The sequence below is a fragment of the Eleutherodactylus coqui genome, chromosome 5 (genome assembly GCF_035609145.1).
Source record: "Eleutherodactylus coqui strain aEleCoq1 chromosome 5, aEleCoq1.hap1, whole genome shotgun sequence".
Taxonomy (NCBI): domain Eukaryota; kingdom Metazoa; phylum Chordata; class Amphibia; order Anura; family Eleutherodactylidae; genus Eleutherodactylus; species Eleutherodactylus coqui.
Genome location: NC_089841.1, coordinates 91,402,675 through 91,417,521, shown reverse-complemented (window position 1 = coordinate 91,417,521; position 14,847 = coordinate 91,402,675). Strand labels below are relative to the sequence as shown.

General features: G+C 42.7%; 1 protein-coding gene across 2 annotated transcripts in view; it reads right to left on the bottom strand.

Annotated features, from left to right (window-relative positions):
• Nucleotides 1–10,409: 10,409 nt before the first annotated feature.
• The window catches only part of WDR41 (WD repeat domain 41), a 51,901-nt gene continuing 47,463 nt past the window's right edge, over nucleotides 10,410–14,847 (bottom strand). Inside the window, exons 13-14 of one of the 2 annotated variants that reach the window (XR_010792808.1) lie at nucleotides 11,294–13,206; nucleotides 10,410–11,215 (exon numbers count right to left, since the gene is read on the bottom strand). Coding sequence is in view for 1 of the 2 variants with exons in the window: in XM_066602848.1 (XP_066458945.1) it covers nucleotides 13,051–13,206 (156 nt within the window). In the remaining variant the exon portion in view is untranslated. Of the gene's footprint in view, nucleotides 13,207–14,847 lie in introns of both variants that reach the window. The other variant, XM_066602848.1, reaches the window with a different exon arrangement.

The following is a 14,847-nucleotide window of genomic DNA, read 5'->3' as shown; positions in this document are numbered from 1 at the left end:
ACAGGCAGCCTAAGAAGGTGCTGCCCTCAAAAAACCCTAGGAACATCACTTAGAGGTTGAACTCACTCCTACCGTCCAGCATTTGAAAAGGGGTAGATTCATGTAGCAATTTTCAAGATCAGGCAACGCTGAACAAACAGGCATAGAAGTACCCAAACAAGTTTCTCAGTTGTGGTTAGAACTAGAGAACGGTTTGGAGGCGGAATAAGATTCGAAATCTATGAGGGCAAAGAGTATGTGAATATATCTGGACACATACAACACCAATCAAATGTTTGGATGCATCTGCACTTTCCGTTCTTTTTTGTGTTTTCATCTTCTACATTGTAGATTTATATTGAATACATTAAAAATATGAAGGAACACATGAAATTCAGTATTAGACAAAAAAAAGCGTTAAACCAGAATATGTTTTATATTATTTTCTTCGATGATAGTTGACTCTTGATGTTCTCTCAGCTTCATGAGGTAGTCACCGGGAATGGTTTTCAATTAACAGGCATGCCTTGTCAAGTGTTAATTGGTGGAATTTCTTGCCTTCTTAATGTGTTTGAGACAATCAGTTGTGTTGTGCAGTTGAGTTAGGGTTGGTACACAGTTTGGGTGCATTCACACGACTGTATATCGGCTGGGTTTTCACACCCAGCCGATATACGGCGTCTCTCTCTGCAGGGGGAGGAGGCTGGAAGAGCTGGGAGCAGTGCTCTGAGCTCCTGCCCCCTCTCTGCCTCCTCTCCACCCCCCTGCACCATTTTCAACGAGGAGAGGCGGGACGGGGGCGGAGCCAATTCCCAGCACTTAGCCCCGCCCCATTCTGCCTCCTCATTGCAAATAGTGCAGAGGGGCGGAGAGGGTGTGGAGAGGAGGCAGAGAGGGGGCAGCAGCTCAGAGCACTGCTCCTGGCTCTTCCAGCCTCCTCCCCCTGCAGAGAGAGACGCCGTATATCGGCTGGGCGTGAAAACCCAGCCGATATACTGTTGTATGAAAGCACCATTCCATACAGGGTTTAGACTTATTCAACTACTGTTCTTATCCACATTGTGGCAAAAAACACTCAAACTAAAAGAAACAGACGTCCATCATTACTTTAAGACATGAAAGTCAGTCAATCCAAAAAATTTCATGAACTTTAAGGGTATACTCAAGTGCAGTCATGCAAACCATCTAACACTATGATAAAACTGGCTCTCAGAATGAACGCCCCAGGAGAGAAAGACCAAGAGTTACCAGCCTCAGAAACAGCAAACTAACAGCAACTCTGATTATAGCCCACATATATGCTTCACAGAGAACAAGTACCAGACACATCTCAACATCTACTGTTCAGAGGAGTCAGGGAGAATTAAGCCTGGGTTCACACGGGGCGGATTCCCATCGGAAATCTCGCGGTTTGGCCGCAGCCAAAACCGTGATACTTCCGCCGGGAGAACCGGTAAAAGCCGCGGCGGCTTTGAAGCGGCCCGGCCGTTCGCTGCGGCCGGCGCTCCCATAGAGGAGAGCGCGGCCGCAACGGAATGAAAAAAAGAATGGACATGCTGCATATTCTGAAACCGCAGCTGCGGCCGCCGCGGTTCCAGATGGACTTACCGCAGCAGATTGGCCGTCCCGTGTGGACGAGATTTCTGAGAAATCTCGTCCACATGGCTGGCTTATCCCGAGATTAGCGGCCGCGGGCGGATTTGCCGCGCGGCAAATCCGCCCTGTGTGAACCCAGCCTAATTCTTTTGTAGCCAAATTGCGGCAAAGAAGCCACTACTGAGTAACATAAAGAGAATTGCTTGGGTCAAGGTGAGCGGTTGGTTTCTACGTGTGGTTTCCACTGTGAAGCATGGAGGAAATGGTGTGGGGGAGTTTTATTCCAAATTTAAGGCACACTTACCTAGCATGGCTACTAGAAGAATTCTACAGCGACATGCCATCCCATCTAATTTGCACTTTGTGGGCCCATCATTTGTTTTTCAACAGGACAATGAGCTCAAACATACCTCCAGGCTATGTAAGGGCTATCAGACCAAGAAGGAGAGTGATTGAGTGCTGGGTTAGATGACATGGCCTCCACAACCATCTGATTTAAGTCAAAATGAGATTATTGAGGATGAGTTGGACCACAGATTAAAGGAAAAGCAGCCAAGTGCTCAGCACCTCTAGGGACTCCTTCAAGACTGCTGGAAAACCATTCCTGGTGACCTCATGAAGCCGATTGAAAGAATGCAAGAGAGAGTGCAAAGCTGGCATCAAAGCAAAAGGGGGCTAATTTAAAGATGCTAAAATATAAAACATATGCTGGTTTTACACTTTTTTGCTTACTACGTAATTCTATATGTATTCCTTCATAGTTTCCAAATCTTCAATATGAATCTGTAATGTAAAAAAGAAAAGAAAAGAAGAAAAAGCATGAAATGGAAAGGTGTGTCCAAACTTTTTGACTGGTATTGTATATACAAACTGTAGATTTTAATGCCATACCTGACATGTTTTGCCAAAATTGCATCCTACCTTCAAAATGCACCAAGAACTCATTGATGGATATCTGCTCGCCAAGGGTGTACATACTACTAGTAAAGCATATATTTCTATCAGAAATGTAATCAGGGGCCAAATCTTAAAAAGCCGATCAAAATCGGTGTCATCATCGGGAGAGGTGGGGATGGGGGGGGGGGGGGGGGGGGAGAAGCATTGGAAATTACCATTGCAGTACTCATTCCTTCTGAATCCTCTATCTGTTCTCCCTACAGTGCTGTTTCACCAGCATATATAACATGCTGTATGAATATAAATGAGAACACTACAACAGTGGAAGGAAGTCTCCTAGGCAATGCCAATATATACTAAATTAGGCGGTAGGATAACTTATGGTGACATATTGTTCAACCCAGATCTTTGTTCCACTGAGCAGAGTGCTGTAATAAATGTCTCACCTTCTCAAACACAAATATAATATTGATGAATATGCCTCCCCCAGCCGTACTTGTCCAGCTTGTTCTAATTGGTCCATTTAACTTGATATTCAGACAACTACCAGAAAAGGTTGGCAGCGTTTGACAATCTCTTTTAACTGAAAGGTCACCGGATAACAAGGGGAACAGCTAAGGTGATCACCACGATTCCATCGCAATCTGTTGGGTGACCTAGCAGCAAGCGCTCCATTCCCTGCAGCACCACCTAAGATGAAATGAAGCCTTGACCAACATGACCAAATTTACTATCATTAGTTGTGATGTAGCGACATAACATTGCAGTCTTATGTTGTACTTGTAACTCTAGTCTTATGATTTATGCCTTGTAGCAGCTTTGTGCTCCATGAAACATACAATTTTTTCTTATGGTAGCGAAAAAGTGTCACACCCCACCGTGCCCTTTTAGGTTTTTTCTCTTTGCCTACACAGGTAGAAATGAACAAGAGCAGAGTCATGTGACAACCAATCTCCGGGTGGGCCTTAGCTGAACTGAATTTAGAAATAATGCATCATGGGAAATAAATAGAAACGAGGGGGATTTATCATCCGAAGAATTTTTGACACCAGTTTTCAGGCAGTTTTTTTTACCCTTCTCCAGTATAAAGATGTGACAAATGTATCAAATGTCTCACGATGTTGATAAATTTGTTACATCTTTAAAGATGTAGAATTGTGGATTCACTTTATATGCCACCCAACTAATAGGCCTCATGTCCACGGGGAAAATCAGGCCCGCTACGGATTCTCCATGGAGAATCCGCAGCGGGTCCCTCCTGCCCCGCGGACATGAGCGCTGAAAATAAGAATAAACTTACCCGCAGCGGACCATGCAGGTCTTCTCTTCTTCGCGGCCGGATCTTCTTTCTTCGGCTCGGCAGATGTGCTCGGCATGCCGGCTGCGTGGCGGGCGCATGCGCCGGGCACATCCACCGGGCCGAAGAAAGAAGATCCTGCCGCGAAGGAAGGAAGATCTGCATCACCTGGAGCAGGTGAGTTTAATTCAGGCGCGGGTCTTCTGCGGATCCGGACGGCTTCCATAGGCTTCAATAGAAGCCTATGGGAGCCGTCCCCGCGGGAGACCCGCACCTAAATGGAGCATGTCCAGATTTTTTCATGCTCCATATTTTTTTTTTATTCACTTTTATTGACCATCCGTGGGTATTTATCTACCCGCAGGTGGTCAATGCATTCCAATTAGGCGCGAATCCACATGCGGGTGATCCGCTGCGGATTTAAATTCTTCTTTTCCCCGTGGACGTGAGGCCATATAGTGAGATTGCGATAAAGTTTGAGACTTTTTTAAAAGTCACATCAAAAATATCTCTTAAAAAAACTCATTCCACACAAACCCCGCCCTTTTTTCTAGAAACATTTGTGGCACAAATCAATAGTTAAATTTCTCAAAATTGATTTGCACAAAAAAGGCAACTTATCCCAAATTTCTGGCACATCACCAGTAATAAATATGCCCCGAGGTATTTAAAGTTTTGGCTCTACATGCCTGCTCATCATGGGTCTTATCACTGTAACATTAGTAAATGACTAGAGCTTTTATATGAATACTCTGTTGCGTTACGTTTTGTTACAAATAAAAGTGAATTTTCATTGCTTACTTTCTTCTGAATTAGGTCTGGACCTTAGAGGGGTTTTCCAACTCCTAACACTAAAGGCTAGAGTTGAGCGAACATACTCTGCCGAGCTTGATGCTCGTTCGAGTATTAGCGTACTCAATGGTGCTTGTTACTCGAACGAGCATCAAGCCGTGCTCGACCCGCCTCAGTTTTTGGCTCCTCCCTGCTGTGACGTGCCTGTTTTGGCCCCTCCCCTCCCGGCCGCAGCGCACATCAATGGCAAATTTTTTGTCTGGGAGGCAGGGGGAGAGAGAGGGGGGGGGGGGGGAAGAGACACAGAGAGGGAGACGAACCTAGAAAAAAAAAAAAAAACTTGGCACCTGGCGTCCCACATACAAAAATACTCGAGTCTCCCATTGCAGACAATGGGTTCGTTAGTCGAGTAGAGCTCTCGAATTTTACGAAAAGCTCGACTCGAATAACGTGGACCCAAACATTTGGTTGCTCGCTCATCTCTAGTAAGGGCCATTTTACATTGAATGATTATTGTTCACTTCGTCGCTGGATTGTGCAGATCTGAGCGATATATCGTTCTGTATGAGTGATGCTAGTGACTGAACAACGAATGCTAATTCAGTCACTTACCTTCAGGTTTCACGGTGCCATAGATTTTCACAGCAGAATTCACTTATTGCAATGCTCAATCATGCGGTTACTTCTGATGGTGTGCTAAAAAGAGAGGGAGGAGATGATATCCTGTGCTCCTATGTGTGCAGTGTATAGATGACAATTTAGCAGCAGTCTCCACCCACTAGCTCAGGAAAGACTGAGAATGAGAGCCTGCAGAAAAGGAAAGTGATCAAAAATGCCATATATGTCATATAATGGCCAGATAGACCATAATCTCTAATCTAAATACACAATATTTTATTCTGAAGAGTTAGCTATGTTGTCAATTCTATGCAGATTAATAGCAATGACATCCTTTCATTTGAAGTGTGGGGATCTACCCTATCTCTGGCTCATACGACCCTTATTGGGGTCATCAACGCAGGCCTTAGATTACACTCGGGAACGAAGAAAAAAGGTATTCTGGGTATTTTTGTGCCGCTGATTCTGAAAATACCATCCATTTCATTATAGGAGCTATAGTTTTTGAGATATTCCTGATGTCATTTTTTATTTTTGTTACATTTACTTTATTTGCTTGCCAGCATTTGCTTACTATTACTACAAGCAGACCTGATGGAAAAAAACTAATGTCTTTTTCAGAATCTATGACCCTAGAAAAGTTCTAACATCTCCGTCACCAAAAATTGTGTTCCCCAGTGTTATCGCTCTGCAATATAATGCAATATTAAGTACATTCTGTATATATCTATAGAGTACAAGTGGATGCTGGTTCCTAGCCATGGAGTTGCTGAGAAAGCCAGGATCCAAAAGGAAATAGTCAAGAAAAACCCTTCCACCCTCCACATCACAACTCCAACTAAGGCCTCCTGCATATGGGCAGGTCAGACCCCGCATGCGGGATTCCCGCAACAGAGTTCGTCCCGGTGCCCGGCTGGTGACCCCCAGCTTACCAATCTGCTGTCATCTCTGCTGCAGAAGTGTGGCCGGCACACATGTGCTTCATTCTGCAATGATGATTGCAGAATGACTGCTGGACGATCGGCTTCCATTGACTTCAAGCTGGCAGTGCGTAGCCCGCACAAAATCGCAGCATGCTGGATTTCACAATGCAAATCCGCCTGTGTGCAGGAGGCCTAAGCGGATGATTGTAGATAACGTCAGTTTCTGCATGAGGATACACTAGTACATCTACAGTATTACTGCTGAATTGTGAATACTATGATTATGTGAAAGGAGTCTGCTCATTAGGGATGAGCGAGCGTACTCGGAAAAGCACTACTCGCTCGAGTAATTTGCTTTATCCGAGTATCGCTCTGCTCGTCCCTGAAGATTCGGGTGCCGGCACGGAGTGGGGAGCTGCAGGGGAGAGCGGGGAGGAACGGAGGTAAGATCTTTCTCTCCCTCTCTCCCGCCCGCTCTCCCCTGCTCCCCGCTGCGACTCACCTGTCAGCTGCAGCGGCACCCGAATCTTCAGACCCGAGCACAGCGATACTCGGATAAAGCCAATTACTCGAGCGAGTAGTGCTTTTCCAAGTACACTCGCTTATCTCTACTGGTCATCCATAATGGTCACATAATCTAGGAAGCAGTGAAATGAATAACACCCAGACACAATTACTTTTATCGGATATGGTCTCCGCAATTATTTGGTTCAGTTAGAAAAGTCAACTAAGTTTATAAATTTGTCCATTATGTCTGAATTGTGTAATACAGAGCGCATTGTAATATCCTATAGTGTTCTGTTACAGGGAAGTTTACTACAGTCTCATGTAGCAATCCAAAGGTCTTTGTATTTACAGAAATGAAGAATGAAAGACATTGACATACCAGCGTAGATAATACTGGCCATGTTCAGACTTGCTGCGGGTACGACTGGTACGTGACAGCACATGTGGAGCCTCCTCCAGACTACACTCGCCTGTATCAGAATACCAACGTCCTGACACCGAGTCACGTAGACCTAATGTGTCCATCTATAAGAATAATCCATGGATGTATGTTATGTACACATACACTGAGCTTGTTGCTATGAACACACCCTATAGTTCTAACCATCAGTACATCTACACTGAATGCCGCTATTACCTTTTCTATGAGAAAAGGGGAACGATTGAGTCTATCAGGCTAGTTTCACATGGGTAATCGTGATATCGCCATGAGTAAATCGCGTCTTTTTCCCTGCGATTTTTGACGGTCACCGCTGCTTTTTCTCGCAAAAACATTGCTACCACTTGCGATTTTCTTGCGCTATTTTGCTGCGATTTTTTTAGCAAAAAGTTAATAGGACTTTCCAATGTTAAAAATACATTGCACGAAAATAGCAAGTTCGCACTAAAACGGAGGCTCCATAGGGAAACATAGGCAATTAAATAAATAAAATTGCAAAATGCAGAAAATTAGGACATGCCGTGATTTTTCTTTTTTCACGCAATAACGCATGAGCAAAAACATCACAAATGTGAAGGAAACCATTGAAAATCATTGGTTTCATAATTCTGCGTTTTCACTCACTCTCGCATCGCACGATTTTATCGCCTGTATGAAACAAGCCTCACACCGATTCACCAACAGGTTGAAATGTCTGCAGTGAGCTTTCTTACATCAGATGCGATTGCTTTCCCCGCACGTATGGCTTCATTTTCATCTCATCACACAGCAGATAAACACGTTCACACGTAGAAGAAATGCTGCAGATTTTTCACAGCAAAAGCCCCATCAAAATCCAGAATTGATTGCAGCCTGCACTCCTCTCAGTACCCAATACTTTGCGCTGCAGTATCTAAACCGAAGCACATTGGCAACTGCTACCGAGCGCCGCCGGTCATGTGATGCGGAAGTGACATGACATGGAGGCTGGCAGTGGCGCTGTGCTGTGGATGCAGCAGCATGTAGCATTGGGCGGTGAGAGGAGCGCAGGCTGAAATTAGTGGATGGATTTTTACAAGGTCTTTGATGCAGAATTCAGCATTTCCATTATATGGGTGCATTCCCTAAGGCTGCAGCTGCCCTACACACGCAGCCTGCGTTTTACCCACGGATGCAAGGCGATTTTCAGGCAAAAATGACATGCATTACATTTGTGAAATGTTGATTCTCTTGCGCCAGTTTTAGGCGCAATAGAGGATCAGAAGTGTTTCCTATTGATTTCAATGGAAAGCCTCGAATCACACATCACACATCGCATTTGTAAAAAAATGCAGTGAATGCGCATGCAACTTCGTGTTTGTCGAGTGTTTATGTGATCCCATAATCATACTTATGTGAACCCATAAATATGCAAAAAGCAAAAATTCATCTGAATACACCAATACAAATCAATGGTGTTGTATGCTGTCCGTATTAGTAGTGCTGTAGTTCCTGCCCATTACAGCCAGGTGGCCAGGGCGTTGCTGTGCAGGAAATGTTTAGAAGGGGATCATCAGCAGTGCTACAGTCCCTACATTTTCAGGACTGGTTGAGGTCTCACCGAATATAAGGTGATCATATACCCTAGCGATACGCCACCACTGTACAACATAGGAAATCTCCAGGGTAAGCGGATATTGAGCCTTGGAGGCTTTCTAGAGAGGTTGTGATAGTATAAATTACACTTTATTAGATTTGAAAAAATAATGAAATATCCCAACACTCCTAAGAATCTGCTAACAGAATCTATAGAACACTGCAATGTACGATGTTAGGGCAGTAAACAGGACTCCATTTTGTATCCATCTTCCATGTTTCTGCTTCTGTCATTTTCTTTTGTCCAACAGTTGTATAGGTTAGTATGATTAGATTATTATATATACACACACACACACACACTTAGATATTCTCGTGCATCAAACACTTGACTACAATTTATAGCAAAAAGGAAATCCTGTCAACTAGATGAAACCCGTGAGGGACCTCCCACACTGCTGAAAAATAATGAAGTAATAGCTCTGGGAACATCACTAGTGGGGGTCTGGGGATTGTCAATAATTAGTGGCAGGGTAATAAATGGTATAGCATGTGATATGGCAGGAGTCCTTATCCCTACCTCATTGGCTCTTCAATTATTACTGTTGGATGTATGAGGTACTCTAATAGCTGCTCTACAGAACAGAGCTACAATTGATGGCATTTGATCATAGTAGTGATACATTTGAGGGTATGTGTTGTTTCAACCTAACTGGATGTAACCAGGGGACATTGGACGGTTCTTAGGAACATCCGTCTTCCTGGTTAGTAAGGCAACACGTTCCCTAGTGGTTAACTCAAGTTTTTGGGATGACAAAGGAAATCATGTTGTTGTAAGTGTGGAGGCTATGTGGTATGATGAAGTGGTCGCAAAAGGGAGGACTGTTAGGGCAGTAAATCTGACTCTATTTTGTATCCACTTTCCATCTTGTATGTTTCTGCCTCTGTCATATTATTGTCATTTTCCTTTAACAAGAATTGCAGAGGTGCACTAAAGAATAAAAAAGTACCTTGATGGCTTACAACATTACATACCAAATAGTGGAAGTAGACTCATTGGCCCGGGGTCAGAGCAGCCTATTCTCATTTGTTCCTAAAAATCTCATTGTAATAGGTTTCTGTACCCTTTTTTAAAGAAGTCTATCATGCATGGTGCCACTCCGCTTGAGAGAAGTCTGCCTGGCGACTAACAGATTAATGACACGGTTTAGTTTTACGAACCAGTGATAATAAATGAATTATAATTATTACAAGTGAGGCATGTCCCAGCCCCAGAGCAAATGTCTTCTGTATTATATATAAATTTGCAAACCACACACAAGCTGATGTGATTGGAATTTATCTGTTTAATCCAGCAACACCCAGAGATAGATAGATATTAATTGTATACCTATAACTCTCTCATATTATATATATATATATATATATATATTATATATTATATACACACAAACACACACACACACACACACACACATATACATATACATATACATATATATATTATACATATATATACACACACACACACACACACACACATATTACTATACATATATACATACACACATATATATCTGTATCTATCTCTGAGTGTTACTGGAATAAACAGATAACTTCCAATCACATCAGCTTGTGTGTGGTTTTCAAGTTTACTTCAAGCCTGAATATAAACAACTAATTTGGATACCCAAAGACATACTTTTCTAAGCAAAACTTTATTGCTTTCCCTAACAACAGTTTATTGGATATTGCACTGTAAAGCACGTTAGATTATGTAATACAAATAACACCAGGACGACAACAGTTTATATAAAAAGGATTTAATTCAGCGTTACATGTATCAGTACAATAAGTGTAATGGCATCTGAAACCGAACCCCCATATTGTGAAGCTTATGCCAGAAACCAAAGCTAGAAAACTGAAATCAATTTTACAAAATTTTACACAATTAATGAACCAAAGAAAACTACTGGCACACATAGAATAAAGGTTTCTCAGTAGAACATACTGTACATGTAAACAATTTCCTCTTTGTAACACACTTAAAAAGGTTAAAGCAGTCCCACGAAAGTTACAATTTGTAGCCCAAAATTATAATCATTTTTTGTATTTACACTTAGGCAGCATGCACACAGGCGGGTCGGATTTCGCATGCGGAATCCCGCAGTGGAGTCCGGCCCTGGTAGCAGCGACTAATGATGACCCGGAATCTGTGACCTTTCCGCAACGTCAATTGCGGAAGGGCCGTGGGTCGGACGGCTTCCATTGACTTCAAGAAACAGAAGAAAAACTTAAAGCGAGGATGAGATCTCATCGCCACACGATTAAACAGAGAAAGACAGAATTACCTGTGGCCGAGAATTTCGCTAGTCATGGACACAACATAGAAGATATGAAAGTTATGATACTGAAAGGCAATTTCAAGTCACAAAGCCATAGAAGAATTTGGGAATATAAATTCATAACAACTTTTGACACTTTTAATAGAGCGTTAAATTATTCACGAGGATTTATGCATAACTGGGTAGCATGAGAAATCTATAGCACAGATAACACTGCTGGCCTGGTGACCACCTAACACTAATTCAGGGACCATAAAACCTTCACTACCTTATCAGTGACTTTTTAAAGATGTTTGTATTTCTGTGATAATATTCACTAATTCAGGGACCATAAAACCTTCACTACCTTATCAGTGACTTTGTCATAAGTATGTGTGTATAAATATGCATGCCTCTTCAGATCCATTTCATTAGGCTTTGATGAAGGACTTGGAGTAAATCCGAAAGCTCGCATTAGCATCATGTATTTTTGTTAGCCACTAAAAGGTATCATATCTACAAGATTACGTGGTTTCTCTTGCTGGGAACAATCACATTTTGCTCTACTGGCTAACACTGTACCAAACTTTTTTTATTGTACTAATATTGTAATTTTCATATCTGAGCACTAGATGGTGCACCATCCATGCTTTTTGGTGTTAGGTGGGGGCAGGGTTGCCAACTGTCCATAAATTCACAGACAGTCAACAGCAAAAAAACAGGTGTTTTTTTCCGGTGTGCAGTGTCTGGCGAAGAAAAACCCTGTCTGTGATTTTTTCTTTGTTAAAAGTTTGCAAAGCGCATGTGCCATGCAAGCAAGGACCCAGCCAACCGGCAGATCACACAGAGGAACAAGGGTGCAATGCAAGAACCAGGGATGAGGTGGAGATTATATCATCCTCAAACCCCCTCTTTCTTTGGCTACCTCCAATGCCCTGGAGCTAATCTCCACAGCTTGAAGGACCACTTTAGTTAAACATTAGTTTAACAGCATACAGGAGGGGAGCTAAACACAGGCACTGAGATGACCCCATATTCTATTCCTCAGCTTCAGTAGTGATTCTTCCATGGCCGCCACAGTCTGTACTTGTGGCCATGTTATTGCATGCCTGCTTCTTCTGGGTTCCGAATCATGGGAACCAGGGCTGCACTGCTGGATGGAGAGCCGCTGGAGTAGGCAAGTATTCATTTTCCTTATATGCAACTCTATGCCAGTTGTATTTTTTTAATCAAATGATTGCCCAGCTTGCTGTCAATGTATCCAGCATTGGAAGCAGATAACGCAGTCAACACTGCGGAGGCCCAGTTTGGTAATAAAGGCACAGCTTCATAGAACTGAATGCCTGCAGTACCGACCCAGGCCATTGCAATATGGACAGTGCCATTTGCTTCTAATACAGTCCACACCCTTGGTGGACTAGTCAATCAGCTGAGATCCCAAATGGCGGAATCCTACCAATCAACTACTGATGACCTATCCTGAAGACAATCACTTTAAGATTTCTATCAGTTTGAATTCTGTCAATTCTTTCATTTTTAAGGGAGAGTAAAATATACAGTTTATCTTGTAATACTACACTATCAAGTAAAAAAAATAAACAAAAAACTGATTTTTGATGCTTAAAGGGGTTGTACCATGAGATTAAAACTTAGGCCGAACAGGATTAAAAAGAAAAAAGGCTAGGGGGTTGGCACAAATGTGCATTACCACACCATTCATATTAATGGGAATGCCGGAGATGGCTGAGTAATTGAGCTCAGATATCTCTTGCAGCCCCACTGAAATGAACTGAGCTACATTCATTTGTGGACCTTCAGGACCGCCGATCTTGTGACTGGTGGGGGGGTCCTAGTAGTCGTACAGTCACCAATCGGATGCTTATCCCCTATCCTTCATTTTATGGGACAACGCTTTTTCACATTTAACGGTGAATCTTCAGAGCAGAATTCCCAAAAAGCACATGTAATGCAGAGTAACGGATTACGACAGCTGCCCATCCCTCATTGGTGGGATCATCTTTGGATGTGAAGGATTTCTTGTCAAAAATAAATTAACTCTGAAAACAAAACCAAGCTTATCTCTCTGATCCACAGCAGGCGAGGCGATTCCCCATATTTACATGGTTACTGTAAAGAGAACTTTGCCTGCAGGTTCTGTTCTAGTTTTTGGAATAGCATCAGGCTACGCAGTCTGGATTCTCGCTTCCCTTCCTTCCAGAGGATAATCAGCTGATCGGCAGAACACGTCACCAGTCCGTGATCTTGAAAATATAGAAACATCTGTAGAAAAGACAAGCAGGAATTCTAAAAAGCTGTCACATCTGACCACAGGAAAGACACGTCAATTTGTTGGACATTTATATCCAGCCATAGAGAAGGCCAAATTCAAGCGGAGGACAAAAAACACAAAGAGGAAGATGTACCAAGACCGGCATCAGAAACCAGACTAAAAGCTGTAAAGTATATGATGTGTGTAAAATGCACAAAATGCAAAGGTGCACACCTTGTAATAAATATCTAACGGTCTGTAAGCCAGAAATCAAAATCCAGGCCGGCTATCAGCGGGTGTAGATTTGCACTATAAATTTATGACAATTACCATACTCTGCAACTTTGTACAGGAGAAAACTGGTGTAAAGCCTTTAATAAGTCCCCCTGATAGAATTCAGAGCTAAAAACAGACATAAAACTTGAAACATTTTTATTTATTTTTTATAACCCCGTAACGACCGCCCGCTTGTCTTTGGACGGAGGACGTTAAGGGGCTTTATTCTGTAGTGCTGTCTTTTGAGGGTGCTGCATAAGAAGCCTGACACAGGTCTACCGTGCTAGGGAGAGCAGGTGCTCAGAGGTCAGATGACAGCGGGGCACTTGCTCTAACACCAGGGAGTGAAGAAACCTCGGATCCCCAGTGTTTAACCCTTTATACACCATGGTCCGTGCAATTGCGGCATGTACAAGGCTGACAGAAGGAGGGGGGCTCCCTTTCTCACCCACCGGAGCCCCACAATGTGATTGCAGGGGTCCCGATGGGTTGCTACAGTGGCCTTCATAGACTTTCTAATGCACTACTATACTGATGTATAGTAGTGTATTAGAAGAATGATAAAATATGCTGAGAATTAAGTCCCCTAGTGGGGCAAAAATAAAAAGTAATAGCATAAAAAAAATAGTAAGAAAAAAAATAAAAATGTCAAAACCCCACTGTCCATCTTTAATATGTAAAAAAATGACATTTGGTATCGCTGTGCTTGTAATGAACAAGAGATAAAACAATGGGAGGACTCAAATACCCAGATAAGCTATCAAAATTGGGATTATTCAGCCTGGTTAAGGGGTGACCAAATAACTATGTATAAATAAATTAGGTGACGATACAAGGATCTCTCCCACGGTCTGTTTATACCCAGGGCTGTGATGGTAACAAGAGGGCATCCTCTACGTCTAGAGGAAAGAAGGTTTTATCACCAACATAGAAAGGGGTTCTTTACTGTAAGAGCACTAAGACTGTGGAACTCTCTGCTGAGGACGTGAGGATGGCAAAATCCATAGAGGAGTTTAAGAGGGGACTAGGTGGCTTTTTAGAGCGCTGTGATATTGCAGGATATAGACATTGAATAACCAGCGGGGTTGTTCATCCGGATCTTGGAGTCAGGTAGGAACTTTTAAACGTTGATCCAGGGATTATTGGGACTGCCATTATGGAGTCGGGAAGGAATTTTTCCCCCCAAAATGGCGTAATTTGGCTTCTGCCTTATTGGGTTTTTTTTGCCTTTCTCTGGATCAACAAGGGAGGAAGAAAAAAAGGCTGAACTAGATGGACGTTGTCTCCCTTCAACCTAACATACTATGTTACTAGGTAAGTAACTCCCACTGAAGTCAATAAGGATTTTACTGCCCTTACAGATGGCACAGATGGAA